General features: G+C 52.3%; 1 protein-coding gene across 1 annotated transcript; it reads left to right on the top strand.

Moving 5' to 3' along the window:
• Nucleotides 1–3: 3 nt before the first annotated feature.
• On the top strand, nt 4–18,841 carry TP53 (tumor protein p53). Its single transcript, XM_038768227.1, has 12 exons — nt 4–145; nt 5,755–5,865; nt 7,492–7,588; nt 8,917–8,978; nt 9,055–9,383; nt 12,584–12,767; nt 12,854–12,966; nt 13,066–13,175; nt 13,422–13,561; nt 13,712–13,785; nt 15,403–15,509; nt 18,588–18,841. Exons 1-12 carry the CDS (start codon nt 4–6, stop codon nt 18,670–18,672), a joined length of 1,554 nt encoding a protein of 517 aa, XP_038624155.1. The 3' UTR covers nt 18,673–18,841.
• The last annotated feature ends 1,064 nt before the right edge of the window (nt 18,842–19,905 follow it).

The following is a 19,905-nucleotide window of genomic DNA, read 5'->3' as shown; positions in this document are numbered from 1 at the left end:
GGCATGTGGCTGGTTGGCGCTAAGTTAGGAACCGTGGGAAGGCGGTGCATCCGCAGGCAGCGGAGGACGGGGCCCGGGACCCCGGCTTTCGGGGGACCCCAGCGTCCGGACCCCTCCCCGCCCCGTCCCCCGCTTGCACCCGACGGTTGAGACGGCGATTGCTCCGGTCCCGGTGAGTCGTCGCTTCACTCACAGCCACTTTTTTTTTTGCATTTTTTGCATGCAAAAAAAAGTGCCCCCCCCCCTCCCCCATGCATTGGTGCATAGGAGGCTTTTAGACTGCGAGCCCACTGTTGGGTGGGGACTGTCTCTATATGTTGCCAACTTCCCAAGCGCTTAGTACTGAGAGCTCACCTCCTCCAGGAGGCCTTCCCAGACTGAGCCCCTTCCGTCAATCAATCAATCAATCGTATTTACTGAGCGCTTACTGTGTACAGAGCACTGTACTAAGCGTCTTGGGAAGTCCAGGTCGGCAAGACATAGAGACAATCCCTACCCAACAGCGGGCTCACAGTCTAGAAGTCCTTCATTTTTTGCATGCAAAAAAAAGTGGCTCCCACCCCCCCACCATGCATTGGTGCATAGGAGGCTTTTAGACTGTGAGCCCACTGTTGGGTAGGGACTGTCTCTATATGTTGCCAACTTGGACTTCCCAAGCGCTTAGTACAGTGGCCCTACTGAGAGCTCACCTCCTCCAGGAGGCCTTCCCAGACTGAGCCCCTTCCTTCCTTTCCCCCTTGTCCCCCTCTCCATCCCCCCATCTTACCCCCTTCCCTTCCCCACAGCACCTATATATATATGTATATATGTTTGTACATATTTATTATTCTATTTACTTACGTTGTACATATTCTATTTATTTTGTTAATATATTTTGTTTTGTTGTCTGTCTCCCCCTTCTAGACTGTGAGCCGTGTTGGGTAGGGATTGTCTCTATATGTTGCCAACTTGGACTTCCCAAGCGCTTAGTCCAGTGCTCTGCACACAGTAAGCGCTCAATAAATACGATTGAATGAATGAATGAATATCTATTCTATTGATTTTATTTTGTTAGTGTGTTTGGTTTTGTTCTCTGTCTCCCCCTTCTAGACTGTGAGCCCGCTGTTGGGTAGGGACTGTCTCTATATGTTATTTTATTTGGTTTATATGTTTTGTTGTCTGTCTCCCCCTTCTAGACTGTGAGTCCTTAGTTGGGTAGGGACCGTCTCTATATGTTGCCAACTTGGACTTCCCAAGCGCTTAGTCCAGCGCTCTGCACACAGTAAGCGCTCAATAAATACGATTGAATGAATTTGGTTTATATGTTTGGTTTTGTTGTCTGTCTCCCCCTTCTAGACTGTGAGCCCGCTGTTGGGTAGGGACCGTCTCTATATGTTGCCGACTTGTGCTTCCCAAGCGCTTAGTACAGTGCTCTGCACACAGTAAGCGTTCAATAAATACGATTGAATGAATGAATTGTCCGGGGGGAGGGGGGGAATTGCTCCAGCCCGGGAAAGGGGGTGGGGGGGGGGAAGCCTCCAGATTGAGCAAGTTCCATTAAAGTTCGGTTGTGGGGGGGTTCGGGGGAGTCCACCTCGGGAGACCGGGCAGCCCCCGCTGTCAATCAATCAATCAATCGTATTTATTGAGCGCTTACTGTGTGCAGAGCACTGTACTAAGCGCTTGGAAGCCCAAATTGGCAACATATAGAGACAGTCCCTACCCAACAGTGGGCTCACAGTCTAAAAGGGGGAGACAGACAACAAAACCAAACACATTAACTTATTAACAGCGGTGATCCCGTTGTCTGGAGGCGAAAATCTACGGCCGGAGCGGAGGCGTCTATTACGTTTCGGGCCCAGATTTGTTTTCCCTCCTCCCCTCCCCCCCGATCCTTATGGATTTCCTGTTTTGGTTCAGTCCATTCGAGGTAATGGAGGTGGGGAGGGAAAAGAAAAAAAAAAAAAAGGCTGCCCGGCCAGGGGAAGGAAAGGCCGTGCCCGCGCACCGGGGCGTGTTTTTCCCTTTTTTCTTCATCGATTCGAAAGTAAATGGAAGGATCTGAAGGGCTGGGATGTAAAATTCGTCATCCCATTCCCCCCTTTCCCCCCCCGCGCTCTCCATGACAATAGGTATGCCCTGGCTCCAGGGCTCTGCCGCCTGTCCTCTAGGACCATACCATCGCGCGGGGCGGGGGGTGGAGGAACAGGAAGATGGGATTCAGGGATATGTGGGGGTGTATTGACGGGGGTGAGGGGTGTTGGCGACTGTGGGAGGTTATTGAGGTCGGTGATGGGGGACGTTGTGGGCGAGGAGATTCACGAAATGGGAGAGCGAATTTGGTGTTATTCCCGTCACCCCCCCCCGCGGTAGTAGTGGAACGGTCGAGGTAGGGAGGCGGGGCTCGAGGGGGCGGGGCCACAAGGGGGCGCGCGCGAGACCTGCCCAGCATAACCCATCAATCGTTTTTATTGAGCGCTTACTGCGTGCAGAGCACTGTACTAAGCGCTTGGGAAGATACAAGTCGGCAACACATAGAGACAGTCCCTACCCAACATCAGCATCAATCGTATTTATTGAGCGCTTACTATGTGCAGAGCACTGTACTAAGCGCTTGGGAAGGACAAGTTGGCAACATATAGAGACAGTCCCTACCCAACAGCGGGCTCACAGTCTAGAAGGGGGAGACAGAGAACAAAACCAAACATACTAACAAAATAAATAGAATAGACATGTACAATCAATCGTATTTATTGAGCGCTTACTGTGTGCAGAGCACTGTACTAAGCGCTTGGGAAGTACAAGTCGGCAACACATAGAGACAGCCCCTACCCAACAGCGGGCTCACAGTCTAGAAGGGGGAGACAGAGAACAAAACCAAACATACTAACAAAATAAAATAAATAGAATAGATATGCACAAATAAAATAAATAAATAAATAAATAAATAGAGTAATAAATATGTACAAACATATATACATATATACGGGTGCTGTGGGGAAGGGAAGGAGGTAAGATGGGGGGGTGGAGAGGGGTTCCCTTTCCTACTTAAGCAGTGGGCCCCAGGTAGGACACCGACTGGGTCCGATTTGGTTAACTTGTATCTTCCCCAGCGCTTAGAACAGTGCCTGGCATGTAGTAAGCGCTGAACAAAAATAATAATATCACTTAAGCGATTGTCATTCTTCTCTCTCCAATGCCCTGCCCTCGCCTCAGAAACAGGATTTGGATCTCGTTAATCTGGCCTACGTTAAGCGAGATTATCTTAACCCTTCTTATTCCGCCCGCAGCCTCGGTCTCCAGGGGTCCGTCAGACATTTGCTAAGGCCGGAAATGAGTAATATGAAAGAAACACTTCCCACGCAGGCGTTGTTGTTTGTCAATCAATTTGTTTTAAAAAAGCTCAAATAAAATCTGAACTGTTTAAAATCTAAACGTCATTTTTACCCGATTGAGAAACAGCCGATCCGTGTCTCCGAAATACCTATTTTGACCCCCTTATTTCGCGCCTTAACCACATCCGGCTTCACCCTAAATTCAGAAACGTGTCATGGGACAAGGAGTTGGGGTGCTCTGGGTTCCAATTCCCACTTTGCCAGTGGCCAGTTGTGGGACCTTGGAAAAGTCGCTCTAACTTCCCTGTGTCTGTTACCTTTTCTGTAAAACGGAGCTAAAATGGTGTCTCTCTTTCGGTTTGTGAGCCTGCTGGGATAGGGTCTGTGCCTAATGGTGGTATTAATAATTGTAGTATCTCTTCAGTGCTTAAAGTGTGCCAGGCACTGTAGTAAGCGCTGGGGTGAATACAAGCAAATTGGATTGGACACAGTCCCCATCCCACGTGGGGCTCACTGTTCTTCATCCCCATTTTACTGATGGGAGAACCGATGCACCGAGAATCAATCAATCAATCGTATTGAGCGCTTACTGTGTGCAGAGCACTGTACTAAGCGCTTGAGAAGTGAAATGACCTGTCCAGGGTCACACAGCAGGCAAGTGGCAGAGTCAGGATTAGAACCCAGGCCTTTCAGACTCCCAGCCCCAGGCTCTAGCCATTGTACCATGCTGTTTATGCTGTTTATGCTGCCCGATCTGATTATATTGCACCTCTACCTTTGTGCTTCGTCCAGGACTTGGCCCAGTGAAATGACTTAATACCATCATCACTATCATCTCCTCTCCCCCAAGAGAAGCAGCGTGGCTTAGTGGAAAGAGCCAGGGCTGGGAGGGAGAAGACCTGGGTTCTAATCCCGCTGTGCCGCTTGCCTTATATCTAAATATGGGCAAATCACTAAACTTCTCTTTGCCTTAGTTTCCTTATCTGTTAAATACCTGTTCTCCCCCCTCATCAGACTGTGAGCCACATGTGGGATAGGGACTGCGACTGAGCCAATTACTAAGCGCTTAGTACGGTGCTTTTTTATGGTATTTGGTAAGCACCTACTATATGCCTGGCACTGTTCTAAGGTAACTGTACTAATTGCTTGGGAGAGTACACTATAACCATATAACAGACACATTCCCTGCCAACAGTGAACTTACAGTTTAGGGGGGAGACAGACATTAATAGAAATAAATGAATTATGGATATGGACAGAAGTATGAAAATCCCCCGAGGTTTGTGTCGGTTCTTCCCGCGTGCCCGCCGAAAGAGAACATTTTCACCTTATTCTCATGTTTTGCCTTCAGACATTTCTTCCTTTTCTAAGCAGCGAGGCTTAGCAGAAAAGAGCCTGGGCTTGGGAGTCGGAGGTCGTGGGTTCTAATCCCGCTCCACCACTTGTCAGCTCTGTGTCTTTGGGCAAGTCGCTTAACTTCTCTGTGCCTTAGTTACCTCATCTGGAAAATGGGGATTGACCGTGAGCCCCCCGTGGGACAACTTGATCACCTTGTAACCTCCCCAGCGCTTAGAACAGTGCTTTGCACATAGTAAGCGCTTAATAAATGCTATCATAAATAAATTTAAAAAAAGTGCTGTAGGGCCGGGTGGGAGAGATGAATAAAAGGAGCAAGTCAGGGCGACACAAGGGAGTGGGAGAAGGGGAATGTAGGGCTTAGGGAAGTCCTCTTGGAGGAGATGTGCCTTCAATAATAATAATAATGGCATGTATTAAGCGCTTACTGTGTGCAAAGCACTGTTTTAAGCGCTGATAAGGGCTTGAAGATGGGGAGAGTCATTGTCGGATTTGAGGAGAGAGGGCATTCCAGGCCAGAGGCTGGACTTGGGCCAGCCCGACACCCCTTTCCTCTAGACACAGAACTTTACTGAATTTTTGTTTGTTTTTTATTTTATATATTGGTCCATGTCTTCAGTCCTGTTTTAGTGTTTTATTGTTTTGTCTCAGTCCCCTCTCCTTCAGTCCTATTCTTAGAGGGTGAGGGCCCCCTCCCGCCCCCTGCAACCCAGGGGTCAGGTACCCCAGCTAATTCCCACCTCTGCATACTCTTTCCTAGCACTCAGAACAGTGTTCGGCACCCAGTAAAGGGTTTAACAAATACTGTGACTACCAGGCTATATAACGGACGTAACAGACACATTCCCTGCCCCCCTACTTCCCAAGCGCTTAGTACAGTGCTCTGCACACAGTAAGCGCTCAATAAATACGATTGATGATGAAGAAGCTTACATAGAGGGGGAGACAGGTATGAATAGAAAAAAATAAATGACGGAGAGGGACATAAGTGCTGGGGGGCTGGGAGGGGGCGTGAATTAAGGGAGCAAGACAGGGTGGGGGGGATGCAGGGAAGCTGCGGTCTCCTTCCTGGTGTTTTTGGTAGACTTCCGAGCCCAGGGCTCGGCTACAGGTATTGTGTTCCGAGGCTATATCCGCTTACAGGCCTCTTCCACTATTGGGGTTATTCAGTTATCAGACTCTCCTGTTTATCACGGTATTGGTATCGGCGGAACCAGCATTATTATCATTATTGGCAACAGGGGAGGGAAGAGGGCACAGGCTAATCCGGGGGTGCCCCAGGTTGCCCGACCCCCCAAATCCAGCCCCTGACTCTGGGGTCCTGTTATTCATTCAGTCGTATTTATTGAGCGCTTACTGTGTGCAGAGCACTGTACCAAGCGCTTGGGAAGTCCAAGTTGGCAACATGTAGAGACGGTCCCTACCCAACTGCGGGCTCACAGTCTAGAAGGGGGAGACAGACAACAAAACATATAAACCAAATAAAATAACGTACAGAGACAGTCCCTACCCAACAGCAGGCTCACAGTCTAGAAGGGGGAGACAGACAACAAAACATATAAACCAAATAAAATAACATATAGAGACGGTCCCTACCCAACAGCGGGCTCACAGTCTAGAAGGGGGAGACAGACAACAAAACATATAAACCAAATAAAATAACATATAGAGACAGTCCCTACCCAACAGCGGGCTCACAGTCTAGAAGGGGGGGGACAGACAACAAAACAGAACATATAAACCAAATAAAATAATATATAGAGACAATCCCTACCCCACAGTGGGCTCTGTCTAGAAGGGGGAGACAAACAAAATATTCATTCATTTAATCAATCGTATTTATTGAGCGCTTACTGTGTGCACAGCACTGTACTAAGCACTTGGGAAGTCCAAGTTGGCAACATATAGAGACGGTCCCTGCCCAACAGTGGGCTCACAGTCTAGAAGGGGGAGACAGAGAACAAAACCAAACATATTGTCCCCTTCCTCCTTTCCTCTTCTCCCATTCCCTTCTGTGTCACCCTGACTTGCTCCCTCTATTCCTCACTGCCCCGTCCCAGCCCCACTTCACTGTGTCCCTTCTCTGTCATTTATTTATTTCTGTTAATGTCTGTCTCCTCCTCTAGACTGTCAGCTCAATGCGGGCAGGGAATGTGCCTGTTTCAGACTGTGAGCCCACTGTTGGGTAGGGACTGTCTCTATATGTTGCCAACTTGTACTTCCCAAGCGCTTAGTACAGTGCTTTGCACACAGTAAGTGCTCAATAAATACAATTGATTGTTTATTGTTGCATGGTACTCTCCCAAGCACTTAGTACAGTGCTGTGCACACAGTAAGCGCTCAATAAATACGATTGACTGAATGCCCCCCTGTGTGGTTTAGTGGATAGAGAGCACAGGCTTGGGTGTCAATCAATCAATCAGTAGTATTTATTGAGCGCTTACTGTGTGCAAAGCACTGTACTAAGCGCTTGGGAAGTACAAGTTGGCAACATCTAGAGACGGTCCCTACCCAACAGTGGGCTCGCAGTCTAGAAGGGGGAGACAGAACAAAACATATTAACAAAATAAAATAAACAGGGGCCTGGGTTCTAATCCCAGCTCCACCATGTGTCCGCTGGGTGACCTTGGGCAAGTCACTGCTCTGGGCCTCAGTTCCCTCATCTGTAAAATGGGGGTGAAGGGTGTGAACCCCCAGGTGGGGACAGGGGCTGTGTCCAACCTGATTGACTGGTATGTACCCCAGCAATGAGAACAGCGCTTGGCCCGTAGTAAGCGCTTAACTAGTACCATTATTATTGCTCTCCCCCCATCTTCTGCAGGCGCGAGGCTGCCCACAGCCGTGGACCCCAAAATGGAGTCGTTGACTGAGCTGGAGCCCCCCCTAAGCCAAGAGACGTTTCTGGATCTGTGGCAGATGTGAGTGGGCGTGGGAGGCCGGGGGTGGGGGCTGGACTCCTCTCCTCCCAAGTCCCAGGGTCTCCATCAAGCATCAGAGCACCAGATCCCGAGCCTGCGAGAGCGCAGTCCGATAAAGGCGGTCATCCCTGCCCATGAGACGGTTTCGGTCCCAGGAGTCGTCCCCCCCAGCCCCGCCACCAAGTCGGTCAGTCAGTGGTATTTACTGAGCGCTTCTCCTGTGCAGAGCGCTTGGGAGAGCACGGTACGATAGCATTGGTAGAGGTGACCCCTGCCCGCCAAGGAGCTTTCGGTCCCGTCCCTCCCCCCCAAACCCAACCAAATGAATTGATAAGTGGGGGTGTACTGAGCGCCTACAGTGTGCAGAGCACTGGCCTGAGCGCCTGGGAGAGTGCAGCGCGATCGAATCGGAAGACCCGAGTCTTGCCCACAAGGAGCTGTCAGTGCCACGAGTCCTCCCCCCTCAACCAAGTTAATTAACGACTGGAATTTAATGAGCATTTACCGTGTGCAGAGCACTGGACTGAGCGCTTGGGAGAGCACGGTACGATAGAGTTGGTAGATACGATCCCGGCCCACAAGGAGCTTTTGGTCCCGGGAGTCTTCCCCGCCCTGCCACCAAGTCAGTCAATAAACGGTATGTATTGAGCGCTTACCATGCGCAGAGCACTGGACTGAGCGCTTGGCAGAGCACAGTACTTTAGAGTTGCATGTGCGAGCCCTGTCTGTAAGCAGCTTTCAGTCCTCCCCTTCAACCAAGTTAATTAATGAGTGGGATGTATTGAGCGCTTACCCTGCGCAGAGCACTGGACTGAGCTCTCATGCCCATCCAGTACCCAGCCCTCCACTGGCCCAAGCAGCGTGGCTCGTTGGAAAGAGCCCGGGCTTTGGAGTCAGAGGTCATGGGTTCGAGTTCCGGCTCCGCCACATGTCTGCTGTTTGACCTTGGGCAAGTCACTTCTCTGAGCCTCAGTTCCCTCATCTGTAAAATGGGGATTAAGACTGTGAGTCCCACGTGGGACAACTTGATCACCTTGTATCCCCCCCAGCGCTTAGAACAGTGCTCTGCACATAGTAAGCGCTTAACAAATGCCATTATTATTATTATTTCTGCCACCTCCCCCAATAACGCCCCATACGGACCCTTCCCAAGACCCTAGCGTCAAGTGCTTAGTACATTGGCTGGCACATAGTAAGCGCTTAGCGAATGCCGGATTGGAAAAAAAAAAGGCGTTCTGGGGGTCCGGTTCTCTGCTCCCCGAATCCCGGACGTCTCCGGCTCACGGGGCTGCCGGTGTCTCTGAATCTCATCTCTTTCTCCTTTCCAGACTCACTGGCCAGAACCAGGGGGGTCTGCTGGTGAGCAACGGGGGGGACCGGGGAATCCTTGGTGGGGCGGGACAGGGGAGGGGGAAGGAAGGAGAGCCGGAAACCATCCCCACTCCCCTGCCCCGTCAGGATGTGAGCCTCCTGGAGCTCATCCCTGCGGACGAGGGGGCTGCCCCGGAGGAGCCGGCCTCCGTCCAGCCAGCCCCCATTCCGCCGGACCCCATCCCGCCGGCCACTGCCTCGCCGCCCCCCCGTCCCGCCGGCCCCCACCCCGCCAGCCTCCGTCTCGCCGGCCCCCACCCCGCCGGACCCCATCCCTCCGGCCTCCGCCTCGCCGGGCCCCGCCTCGCCGGCCCCCGCCCTGGCCGCGACGTCCACGGTGCCTTCCATCGAAGACTACCCTGGGGAATATGGCTTCCACCTCGGCTTCCTGCAGTCCGGCACCGCCAAGTCTGTCACCTGCACGGTGAGCAGCCCCGGGGGGACGCCGGGGGTGGGACTTTGGATCTCCTGAGTCCTGACCCTTTCCACTCCCTCTCCCATCTCTCACCTCCCTTCTCTCCTTCTCCAGCCCAGCCCGCGCCCTCCGCTCCTCTGCCGCTAATCTCCTCACCGTTAGGCCTCGTTCTCGCCCATCCCGCCGTCGACCCCCGGCCCACGTCCTCCCCCGGTCCTGGAATGCCCTCCCTCTGCCCATCCGCCAAGCTCGCTCTCTTCCTCCCTTCAAGGCCCTACTGAGAGCTCACCTCCTCCAGGAGGCCTTCCCACACTGAGCCCCTTCCTTCCTCTCCCCCTCGTCCTCCTCTCCATCCCCCCATCTTACCTCCTTCCCTTCCCCACTGCACCTGTATATATGTATATATGTTTGTACATATTTGTTACTCTATTTATTTATTTATTTTACTTGTACATATCTATTCTATTTATTTTATTTTGTTAGTATGTTTGGTTTTGTTCTCTGTCTCCCCCTTTTAGACTGTGAGCCCACTGCTGGGTAGGGACTGTCTCTATATGTTGCCAACTTGGACTTCCCAAGCGCTTAGTACAGTGCTCTGCACACAGTAAGCGCTCAATAAATACGATTGATGATGATGATGATGATGATCTCTCCCCGGTCACGAGAAGCGGCGCGGCCCAGCGGAAAGAGCTCAGGCCCGGGAGTCGGAGGGCCTGGGTTCTCTTCCCGCCTCCGCCACCCATCTGCTGTGTGACCCTGGGCCAGTCGCTTCACTTCTCTGGGCCGTAGTTCCCTCATCTGTTAAAACAGGGATTAAGAGTGGGGACTTCACTTTGGACAAGGGCTGTGTCATTAGTTCATTTGTTCAGTCGTATTTATTTTGCACTCACTGTGTGTGGAACACTGTACTGAGCGCTTGGGAGAGTGCACTGTAACAAGAAACAAACACATTCCCTGCCCCACAATGAGCTCAACCTGATCGGATTGGATCTTCCCCAACGCTTAGTGCAGTGCTTGGCACGTAGAAAAGCAGCGTGGCCTGGTGGATAGAGCCTGGGTCTGGGAATCTGAATAATAATAATGGTATTATTTTTTTGTTAATGATATTTGTTAAGCACTTACTATGTGCCAGGCACTGTTCTAGGCCCTGGGGTGGCCTGGGTTCTAATTCCAGCTCCGTCACTCATCTGCTGTGTGACCCTAGGCGAGTCACCTCACTTCTCTGGGCCGCAGTTCCCTCATCTATAAAACGGGGTTTTGAGACTGTGAGCCCCATGTGGGCCAGAGTGTCCCACCTGAGGATGTTATGTCTGTCCTAGTGCTTAGTACAGTGCCTGGCACATAGCGCTTGACAAATACCTTTAAAAAGCAAAAAAAAATTTTTTAAAGTCTCTTCACTTCTCTGTGCCTCCCTCTGTTGAGTGGGGGTTCATTCCCCAGAGAAATAGCGTGGCTCAGTGGAAAGAGCACGGGTTTTGGAGTCAGAGGTCATGGGTTCAAATCCCGACTCCACCAGTTGTCAGCTGTGTGACTTTGGGCAAGTCACTTAACTTCTCTGTGCCTCAGTTCCCTCATCTGTAAAATGGGGATGAAGACTGTGAGCCCCCCCGTGGGACAACCTGATCACCTTGTAACCTCCCCAGCGCTTAGAACGGTGCTTTGCACAGAGTAAGTGCTTAATAAATGCCATTATTATTATTATTCTCACTCCCTGCGTGGGACCTGATGATCTTGGATCTCCCCCAGCACTTTGTACAGTCCTCGGCACATAGTAAGCACTTAACAAGTAGCATTAACCAAAAAAAATACCATTTTTTAAAAAAGTTTTTTCAGTTCTCTGTTCCTCTGCAAAATCGGGGTTCGTTCCCGCTCATGCATTCAATAGTATTTATTGAGTGCTTACTGTGTGCGGAGCACTGTACTAAGTGCCCTCCTCCTTAGACTATGAGCCCCGTGTGGATCTCCCGCCGGCGCTTAGTACAGTGCTTGGCACGTGTATCTGGAGCTCTACCCTTCACCTGCTGTGTGACCCCCACCAGGGCTCTCAGCCTCTCTGAGCTGCCAAGTGGGGCTCAGGTCGCTCTTAATTGTGGCATTTGTTAAGCTCGTACTATGTGCCAAGCGCTGTTCTAAGCGCTGGGATGGATACAAGCTATAATTCTATTTATCCTAACGGTTTTGACACCTGTCTACATGGTTTGCGTTGTTGTCTGTCTCCCCCTTCTAGACTGTGAGCCCGCGGTTGGGTAGGGACCGTCTCTATATGTTGCCAACTTGGACTTCCCAAGCGCTTAGTACAGTGCTGTGCACACAGTAAGCGCTCAATGAATACGATTGAATGAATTACTCTATTATTATTATTACTCTATATTTGTACATATTTATTTTATTTTGTTAATATGTTTTGTTCTCTGTCTCCCCCTTCTAGACTGTGAGCCCACTGTTGGGTAGGGACTGTCTCTCTCTGTTGCCAACTTGTACTTCCCAAGCGCTTAGTACAGTGCTCTGCACACAGTAAGCGCTCAATAAATACAATTGAATGAATGAATGAATGAATGGATGAATAACAAGTATCCTGCTATCCTGCAGAGACAGGATAGCAAGAGGAGCAGCGTGGCTCAGTGGAAAGAGCACGAGCTTTGGAGTCGGCGGTCATGGGTTCAAATCCCGCTCCGCCACTTGTCAGCTGTGTGACTTTGGCCAAGTCATTTCACTTCTCTAGGCCTCAGTTCCCTCCTCTGTAAAATGGGAGTTAAGACTGTGAGGACCCCCGTGGGACAACCTCATCACCTTGTAACCCCCCCAGTGCTTAGAACAGTGCACATAGTAAGCGCTTAATAAATGCTATCATTATAGAGAAGCGGCGTGGCTCAGTGGAAAGAGCCCGGGCTTTGGAGTCCGAGGTCATGGGTTCGAATGCCGGCTCCGCCACGTGTCTGCTGTGTCACCTCGGGCAAGTCACTTCACTTCTCTGAGCCTCAGTTACCTCATCTGTAAAATGAGGATTAAGACTGTGAGCCCCACGTGGGACAGCTTGATCCCACTGTATCCCCCCGGCGCTTAGAACAGTGCTCTGCACGTAGTAAGCGCTTAACAAATGCTATTATTATTATTATTATTATTAAGTACAGCAGTGGTGGTGATGTTGATGGTCGCCGTCCCGTGCGCCAGCTGTTCACCCCGTGTTCCCGGCTCTGTCTCCCCCCCAGTACTCCCCATTGCTCAACAAGCTGTTCTGCCAGTTGGCCCGGACCTGCCCCGTCCAGCTGTGGGCCGACTCCCCGCCCCCGCCGGGGGCCCAGGTCCGGGCCATGGCCGTCTACAAGAAGACGGACCACCGGGCCGAGGTGGTGAAGAGGTGCCCCCACCACGAGCGCTCGTCCGACGGGGACGGTGAGGGGGTTGCGGGGGGCGGGTGGGAGGGGTGGGCCCCTTGGGTCCCCGGAGGCCCCACCAGACGACCCGGCCGCCCCCGGCAGGAGCGGCACCCCCCCAGCACCTGATCCGCGTGGAGGGGAACCCCCAGGCCAGATACTTGAATGACGAGCGGACCACCCGCCAGAGCGTCGTCGTCCCCTACGAGCCGCCTCAGGTACCTTCCTCTTCAGCGGCGGGGGGCGGGAGGGTTGGGGCGGAGGAGGGAGGACCCCCAAAAGTGAGGCGGGGTTACCCTCTCTGTATCCCCCTCCAGGTGGGCTGTGAGTGCACTACCGTGTTCTACAACTACATGTGTAACAGCTCCTGCATGGGGGGAATGAACCGCCGGCCCATCCTCACCATCGTCACGCTGGAGACCGCCAGGTGGGAGACCCAGGCGTCCCCTTCTGTCTTCCGTCCTCCCAAGTCCCCCACTTTCCGGCAGCCCGCGTGGCCCTTCCTTTCTTTTTCAGCTCGTGGTCCCCTCTCACCCCTGGCTCCTCTTTGTGGGGGCCCTGCCAAGCCTACTTAAACCCTCTAGGGATTCTCCTGCCTGGGAAACGCGCGGCTCCTGTCTCCCTCCCGCGTCCTCACGGTCTCCCTTCTCCACTCCCCCACCCCCTGCCTCAGCGGTCAGCTCCTTGGCCGTCAGAGCTTTGAGGTCCGGGTCTGCGCCTGCCCCGGCCGGGACCGCAAGACCGAAGAGGAGAATCATCAGAAGAAGGGGGAGTCCAGCGGTCCCCAGCCCCCTTCGAAGGAACCCAAAAGGGGTGAGCGCTTCAGAGGGAGCAGGATGGCGGGGAAGACGGGGGAGACCGAGGTGGGGAGGGATGGGGTGGCAGGTAGAAGGGATTGGGAGAGGTGGGAAAACTAATTTATCCTGTATCTCGCCTGCCTCCTTCCCTTCCTCCCCAATCCAGCCTGTCCCTCGCCCCCCAAAAGTCCTCCTGAGACCAAGAAGAGGCTGTTGGATGAAGAGGTGTTCACCCTGAAGGTAACAGCTGGGCCCTCAGGCCCGGGGGCACATTCGTTCGTTCGGTCGGTCGTACTTATGGAGTGATTACTGTGTGCGGAACACTGTACTGAGCACTTGGGAGAAGACAATACAATAATAAGCAGACATATTCCCCGCCCACAGCAAGCTTACGGTCTAGAGACGAGCTTACCCCTCAGCTGCTGTTGCGGACAGGGTCAGGGATGTCCGTGGGTTCCCGTGATCCTCCTGCGGCTCCGGGAGATCTCTGTCCCCCTACCTGATTAAAACGTCCTTCGGTCGATCGATCGGTCGGTGGTGTTTATCGAGCGCTTACCTGTGTGCGGAGCACTGGACTAGATGCTCGAGAAGATACAAAACAGGAGTTGGTAAGACGCCATCCCTGCCCGCAAGTAGTGAGAAGCAGCGGGGCCGAGTGGGAAGAGCTCGGGCCTGGGGAGTCGGAGGACCTGGACCTGCTAGTTGGTGGCCGTGTGGCCCTGGACAAGTCATTTCACTTCTCTGGGTCTCAGTTCCCTCATCTGCAAAAATGGGGATTCATTCCCTATCCTCCCTCCTTCTTAGACTGTCAGCCCCATGTGGGACTCGATGATCTTGGATTTACCGTGGCGCTTAATGCAGTGCTTGGCATATAGCGCTTAGCAAATACCACAATTAAGGAGCTCACAGTCTATTGGGGGAGACAGACGTTAGCGTAGAGATAGGGGAACTAGAAAACCTACTGAACGACTTGTTCGTATGTTTGGTTTTGTTCTCTGTCTCCCCCTTTTAGACTTTGAGCCCACTGTTGGGTAGGGACTGTCTCTATATGTTGCCAATTTGTACTTCCCAAGCGCTTAGTACAGTGCTCTGCACATAGTAAGCGCTCAATAAATACGATTGATGATGATGATGATGATGATAGAGCCCGGGAGTCAGAAGGACCTGGGTTTTAATTCTGGCTCTGCCACCTGTCTGCTGCGTAACCTTGGATGAGTCACTTCACGTCTCTGTGACTCATCATCATCATCAGTCATATTTATTGAGCGCTTACTGTGTGCAGAGCACTGTACTGAGCGCTTGGGAAGTCCAAGTTGGCAACATATAGAGACAGTCCCTACCCAACAGTGGGCTCACAGTCTAAAAGTTCCCTCATCTGTAAAATGGGGGTTAAGACCCTATAAGGGACAAGCAGCGTGGCTCAATGGAAAGAGCCCGGGCTTTGGAATGAGAGGTCATGGGTTCGAATCCCGGCTCCGCCACATGTCTGCTGTGTGACCTTGGGCAAGTCACTTCACTTCTCTGAGCCTCAGTTACCTCATCTGTAAAATGGGGATTAAGACTGTGAACCCCACATGGGACAACCTGATCACTTTGTATCCCCCCAGCGCTTAGAACAGTGCTTTGCACATAGTAAGCGCTTAACAAATGCCAACATTATTATTATTATTATTATTATTATTATTATTACAAGGACCGCATCCAACCCGATTAGCTTGGATCTACCCCAATGCTAGTACAGTGCCCGGCACAAAAAAAGGGCGTTTTTCGTCCTCTCCCCACTCCCTCTGGATCCCTGGGCATCAGCTTCTCCGGTCCTTCGGAGACCCCCAACCACCCTTTCCTTTCCCCTTCTAGATCCGTGGCCGGGAACGCTACGAAATGTTCCGCATAATGAACGAAGCTTTCGAGTTCAAAGATGCCAAAGGCGGCCAGGAGCCCGAGGGGACACGCACATCCCGACAGTGAGTTCCCCTTCCGACCAACTTTCCTGGGGGTCACCCCGGCAATCCCCAGCCTCTCTACGCCCGATGACTCTTTCCCCACCCTGAGCTAAGAGAAGCAGAGAAGCCGCGTGGCTCAGTGGAAAAGAGCCCGGGCTTTGGAGTCAGAGGTCATGGGTTTGAATCCCGGCTCCGCCACATGTCTGCTGTGTGACCTTAGGCAAGTCACTTCACTTCTCTGAGCCTCAGTTACCTCATCTGGAAAATGGGGATAAGACTGTGAGCCCTACGTGGGACGACTTAATCACCTTGTATCCCCCCAGCGCTTAGAACAGTGCTCTGCACATAGTAAGCGCTTAACAAATGCCATTATTATTATAAGGAAGCAGCCCAGCTGAGTGGCTAGAGCCACGGCCTGGTGGGAGTCAGAAGGACTTGGGTTCTAATCCCGGCTCCGCCACTTGTCTGCTGGGTGACCTTGGGCAAGTCACTTCTCTGAGCCTCAGTTCCCTCATCTGGAAAATGGGGGTGAAGACTGTGGGACAACCTGATCACTTTGTATCCCCCCCCCAGCGCTTAGAACAGTGCTTTGCACAGAGTAAGCGCTTAATGGGGGTGAAGACTGTGAGCCCCCCGTGGGACAACCTGATTACCTTGTAACCTCCCCAGCGCTTAGAACAGTGCTTTGCACATAGTAAGCGCTTAATAAATGCCATTATTATTATTAAGAGAAGCAGCGTGGCTCAGTGGGAAAGAGCACGGGCTTTGGAGTCAGAGGTCATGGGTTCAAATCCCGGCTCCGCCACTTGTCAGCTGTGTGACTTTGGGCAAGCCACTTAACTTCTCTGTGCCTCAGTTCCCTCATCTGTAAAATGGGGATGAAGACTGTGAGCCCCACTTGGGACAACCTCATCACCTTGTATCCCCCCCAGCGCTTAGAACAGTGCTTTGCACATAGTAAGCGCTTAATAAATGCCATCATTATTATTATTATTATTATACTCAGAACAGTGCTTGGCACATGGTCCTTAGTTATTATTAGGACCTGCCTTGGTTTCCCGCCTTCCATCAGAAAGCTCTCCCTAGGTGAGGTCTACCCTCACTCACTCCCACTGCAGCCCGGCATCCCTCCCGCTTTATCCAGCCAATCGGGACCTTCTTCCAGCCAATGGACCCTAACCCTGTGCCAGTCGGGCTGGTCGTGCAAATGAACCTTCGGGACATTTAAGAAGCAGCGTGGGCCTACCAGAAAGAGGCCAGGCCTAGGAGTCGGAGGACCCGGGTTCGAATCCCCGCCCTGCCCCTTGTCTGCTGTGTGACCTCGGGCAAGTCACTTCGCTTTTCTGGGCCTCAGTTCCCTCATCTGTAAAATGGGGATTAAGACTGTGAGTCCCTGGTGGGACGGGGACTCTATCCAACCTGCTTATCTTGTATCTACCCCAGTGCTTAATGTAGTACCTGGTGTACATAATAATGATGGCATTTATTAAGCACTTACTATGTGCAAAGCACTGTTCTAAGCACTGGGGAGGTTACAAGGTGATAATAATGAATAATTATTCATTATTCATTCATAATGATAATTAAGCACTTACTATGTGCAAAGCACTGTTCTAAGCACTGGGGAGGTTACAAGGTGATAATAATGAATAATTATTCATTATTCATTCATAATGATAATAATAATTAAGCGCTTACTATGTGCAAAGCACTGTTTTAAGCACTGGGGAGGTTACAAGGTGATAATAATGAATAATTATTCATTATTCATTCATAATGATAATAATAATTAAGCGCTTACTATGTGCAAAGCACTGTTCCAAGCACTGGGGAGGTTAGAAGGTGATCAGGTTGCCCCACAGGGGGCTCACAGTCTTAATCCCCATTTTACAGATGAGGGAACGGAGGCACAGAGAAGTTACTTCATTTCTCTGTGCCTCAGTTCCCAGGTTGTCCCACGGGGGGCTCACGGTCTTCATCCCCATTTTACAGATGAGGGAACTGAGGCCCAGAGAAGTTAAGTGACTTGCCCAAAGTCACACAGCCGACAATTGGCGGAGCCGGGATTTGAACCCATGACCTCTGACTCCAAAGCCCGTGCTCTTTCCATTGAGCCACGCTGCTTCTCTAGTAACATAGTAAGCGCTTAGTACAGTGCCTGGCACGCATAGTAAGTACTTAACAAGCGCCATTAAGAAAAAAAAAGTTGGATCCTTAGTGCTTTGGCCTATTGCTCAACTGGCCCTTGCAGGCAGATTTGCATGAACCACCTGATTGGTGGGTAGAATGCATAATTTGCATAATTTCATTGATACAGAGTTGGTCAATCCCTGCTCATTTGCATAGGCCTTCTTTGAGCCAATGGGGGCGGAGGAGACAACTAGTAGTGGAGTCTTGAGAGTGGGGAGTGATGGTTGGCCCGGAGAAATTCAGAGCTTAATAATAATAATAATAATAATAATGGTATTTATTAAGCACTTACTATGTGCAAAGCACTGTTCTAAGCGCTGGGGAGGTTACAAGGTGATCAGGTTGTCCCACGGGGGCTCACAGTCTTCATCCCCATTTTACAGATGAGGGAACTGAGGCCCAGAGAAGTGAAGCGGCTTGCCTAAAGTCACACAGCTGACAAGTGGTGGAGCCGGGATTTGAACCCATGACCTCTGACTCCAAAGCCCATGCTCTTTAACACTGAGCCACGCTGCTTCTCTAAGTGAAAATTCGAGTCCATTAAGCCAAGATTCCCGGGAAGGGGAGGGCCAGGCCCGTGGCATCCTGAGGGGCAGGGAGAGCTCCTAGCATGGGAAGGGAGATTCTTCGATGGTGGTTGGGGGTGGGGGGTGGTGCTGACTGGAACTACAGCCGGAGGGAGTGAGGGCAGACCTCAGGGAGGACTCCCCCTCCTCCTTTTTGTTGTCTGTCTCCCCCTTCTAGACTGTGACCCCGCTGTTGGGTAGGGACTGTCTCTATATGTTGCCAACTTGTCCTTCCCAAGCGCTTAGTACAGTGCTCTGCACACAGTAAGCGCTCAATAAATACGAATGAATGAATGAATTCTTTAGTAACGACATACCGTTTTCCCTCCTGTCTCTCCTACAGGTCCCTGAAGTCGAAGAGGGAGGCTCCAGGCCCCAAGAAGGGCAAACGGCTGCTCGTCAAAGAAGAGACTCCCGAGTCCAACTGACATTTCCCCCTGACTGCCGTCCTCCCCCCCCCCCGCCCGCCGTCCCTACTCCCCCTCCCTCACCTTGCACACCCTGAGCCCTCTTCTGAAGCTTCTTTTATATTTCCCTCAGCCCCCCACTCCCCTCCCTGCTTCCTTTTTTATATGAACTTCCACTTTTTAAATAAAAATAGAATCCTTCGCTGGTAGTGGCTCCAGGCAGGGCTGGGGGAGGGAGGGAAGACCGGGGTGATTCGTTTATTCATTCAATCGCATTTATTGAGTGCTTACTGTGTGCAGAGCACTGGACTAAGCGCTTGGGAAGGACAAGTGGCAGAGGGGTTGAGGGGGAGGGGGGGCTTGGGCGTGAATGAGGAGAAGTGCCCGGATGTTCCACAAGGGGGCGGCTGTGACTACGTGGGGGGGGGGGGGGAGGATGGATGGACCACGTGTGAAGGAGATGGATGGATGGATGGACCACGTGTGAGGGAGGAGGATGGATGGAGAGGAGGGGAGGATGGAGGAGAAGAATTGGATAGGGATCCTGGGCCTTCAGAGGGGAGCAGGTGCTGAGGGGACTGCAAACGGGGTCAGCCGGGAGGGAGCGAGGCCCAAAGTGGGCCTGTGAGAGGAGAGCGGCCCGGGCCCGGACCCCCAGGTTCCGGGCTTGGAACAAAGGCCGGGGACTGGGTCAGTCGGTGCCCTGCATGACAATGAGGCCGGCCACCCCGGCTCCATTCACGGGACTCCCAGGGCTCCCCGCCGGCGGCCAGCCCCGGGCCTCGGGCCAAAGGGGAGACCCTGGCATCCCGGCCTCCAGGGCCGGGCCAGCCGCAGAAGGCGTCGTGTGGCCGCCCCTCATCTCTCCCTCTCTCGCAGAGGATTATGAGATTTGAAAGTCCGATTTAGCAAAGCCGAGCGGCCGCGCGGGCTCCCATCTGCCGCGGCCCGGGGACCTCCCGGCTGAGGGGGATGGGGCCATGAGGCCCAAGTGGGCGGCCAACGAGCCCAATCCTGGGGGTGGGAGAGGGGAGCGAGCTCCTAAAGGGAGGCGGATAATAATCATGGCTTTAGTTAAGCGCTTACCCTGTGCCAAGCGCTGTTCTGAGCGCTGGGGGAGTACGAGGTGATCAGGTTGTCCCACGTGGGGCTCACAGGCTTCATCCTCATTTGACAGATGAGGGAACTGAGGCACGGAGAAGGGAAGTGAAGTGTTCAAGGTCACCCAGCTCCCAAGTGGCAGAGCCGGGATTA

This window comes from Tachyglossus aculeatus, chromosome Y4 (genome assembly GCF_015852505.1).
Source record: "Tachyglossus aculeatus isolate mTacAcu1 chromosome Y4, mTacAcu1.pri, whole genome shotgun sequence".
Classification (NCBI taxonomy): domain Eukaryota; kingdom Metazoa; phylum Chordata; class Mammalia; order Monotremata; family Tachyglossidae; genus Tachyglossus; species Tachyglossus aculeatus.
This window is presented reverse-complemented; position numbering and strand designations above follow the sequence as displayed.

Bases quoted from the DNA above. Each gene is read 5' to 3' on its own strand.
- TP53 (XM_038768227.1), top strand. From the start codon at position 4: ATGTGGCTGGTTGGCGCTAAGTTAGGAACCGTGGGAAGGCGGTGCATC. The intron at 12,967-13,065 runs GTACCTTCCTCT...ATCCCCCTCCAG, and splicing joins TCCCCTACGAGCCGCCTCAG to GTGGGCTGTGAGTGCACTAC. The intron at 13,176-13,421 runs GTGGGAGACCCA...CCCCTGCCTCAG, and splicing joins GTCACGCTGGAGACCGCCAG to CGGTCAGCTCCTTGGCCGTC.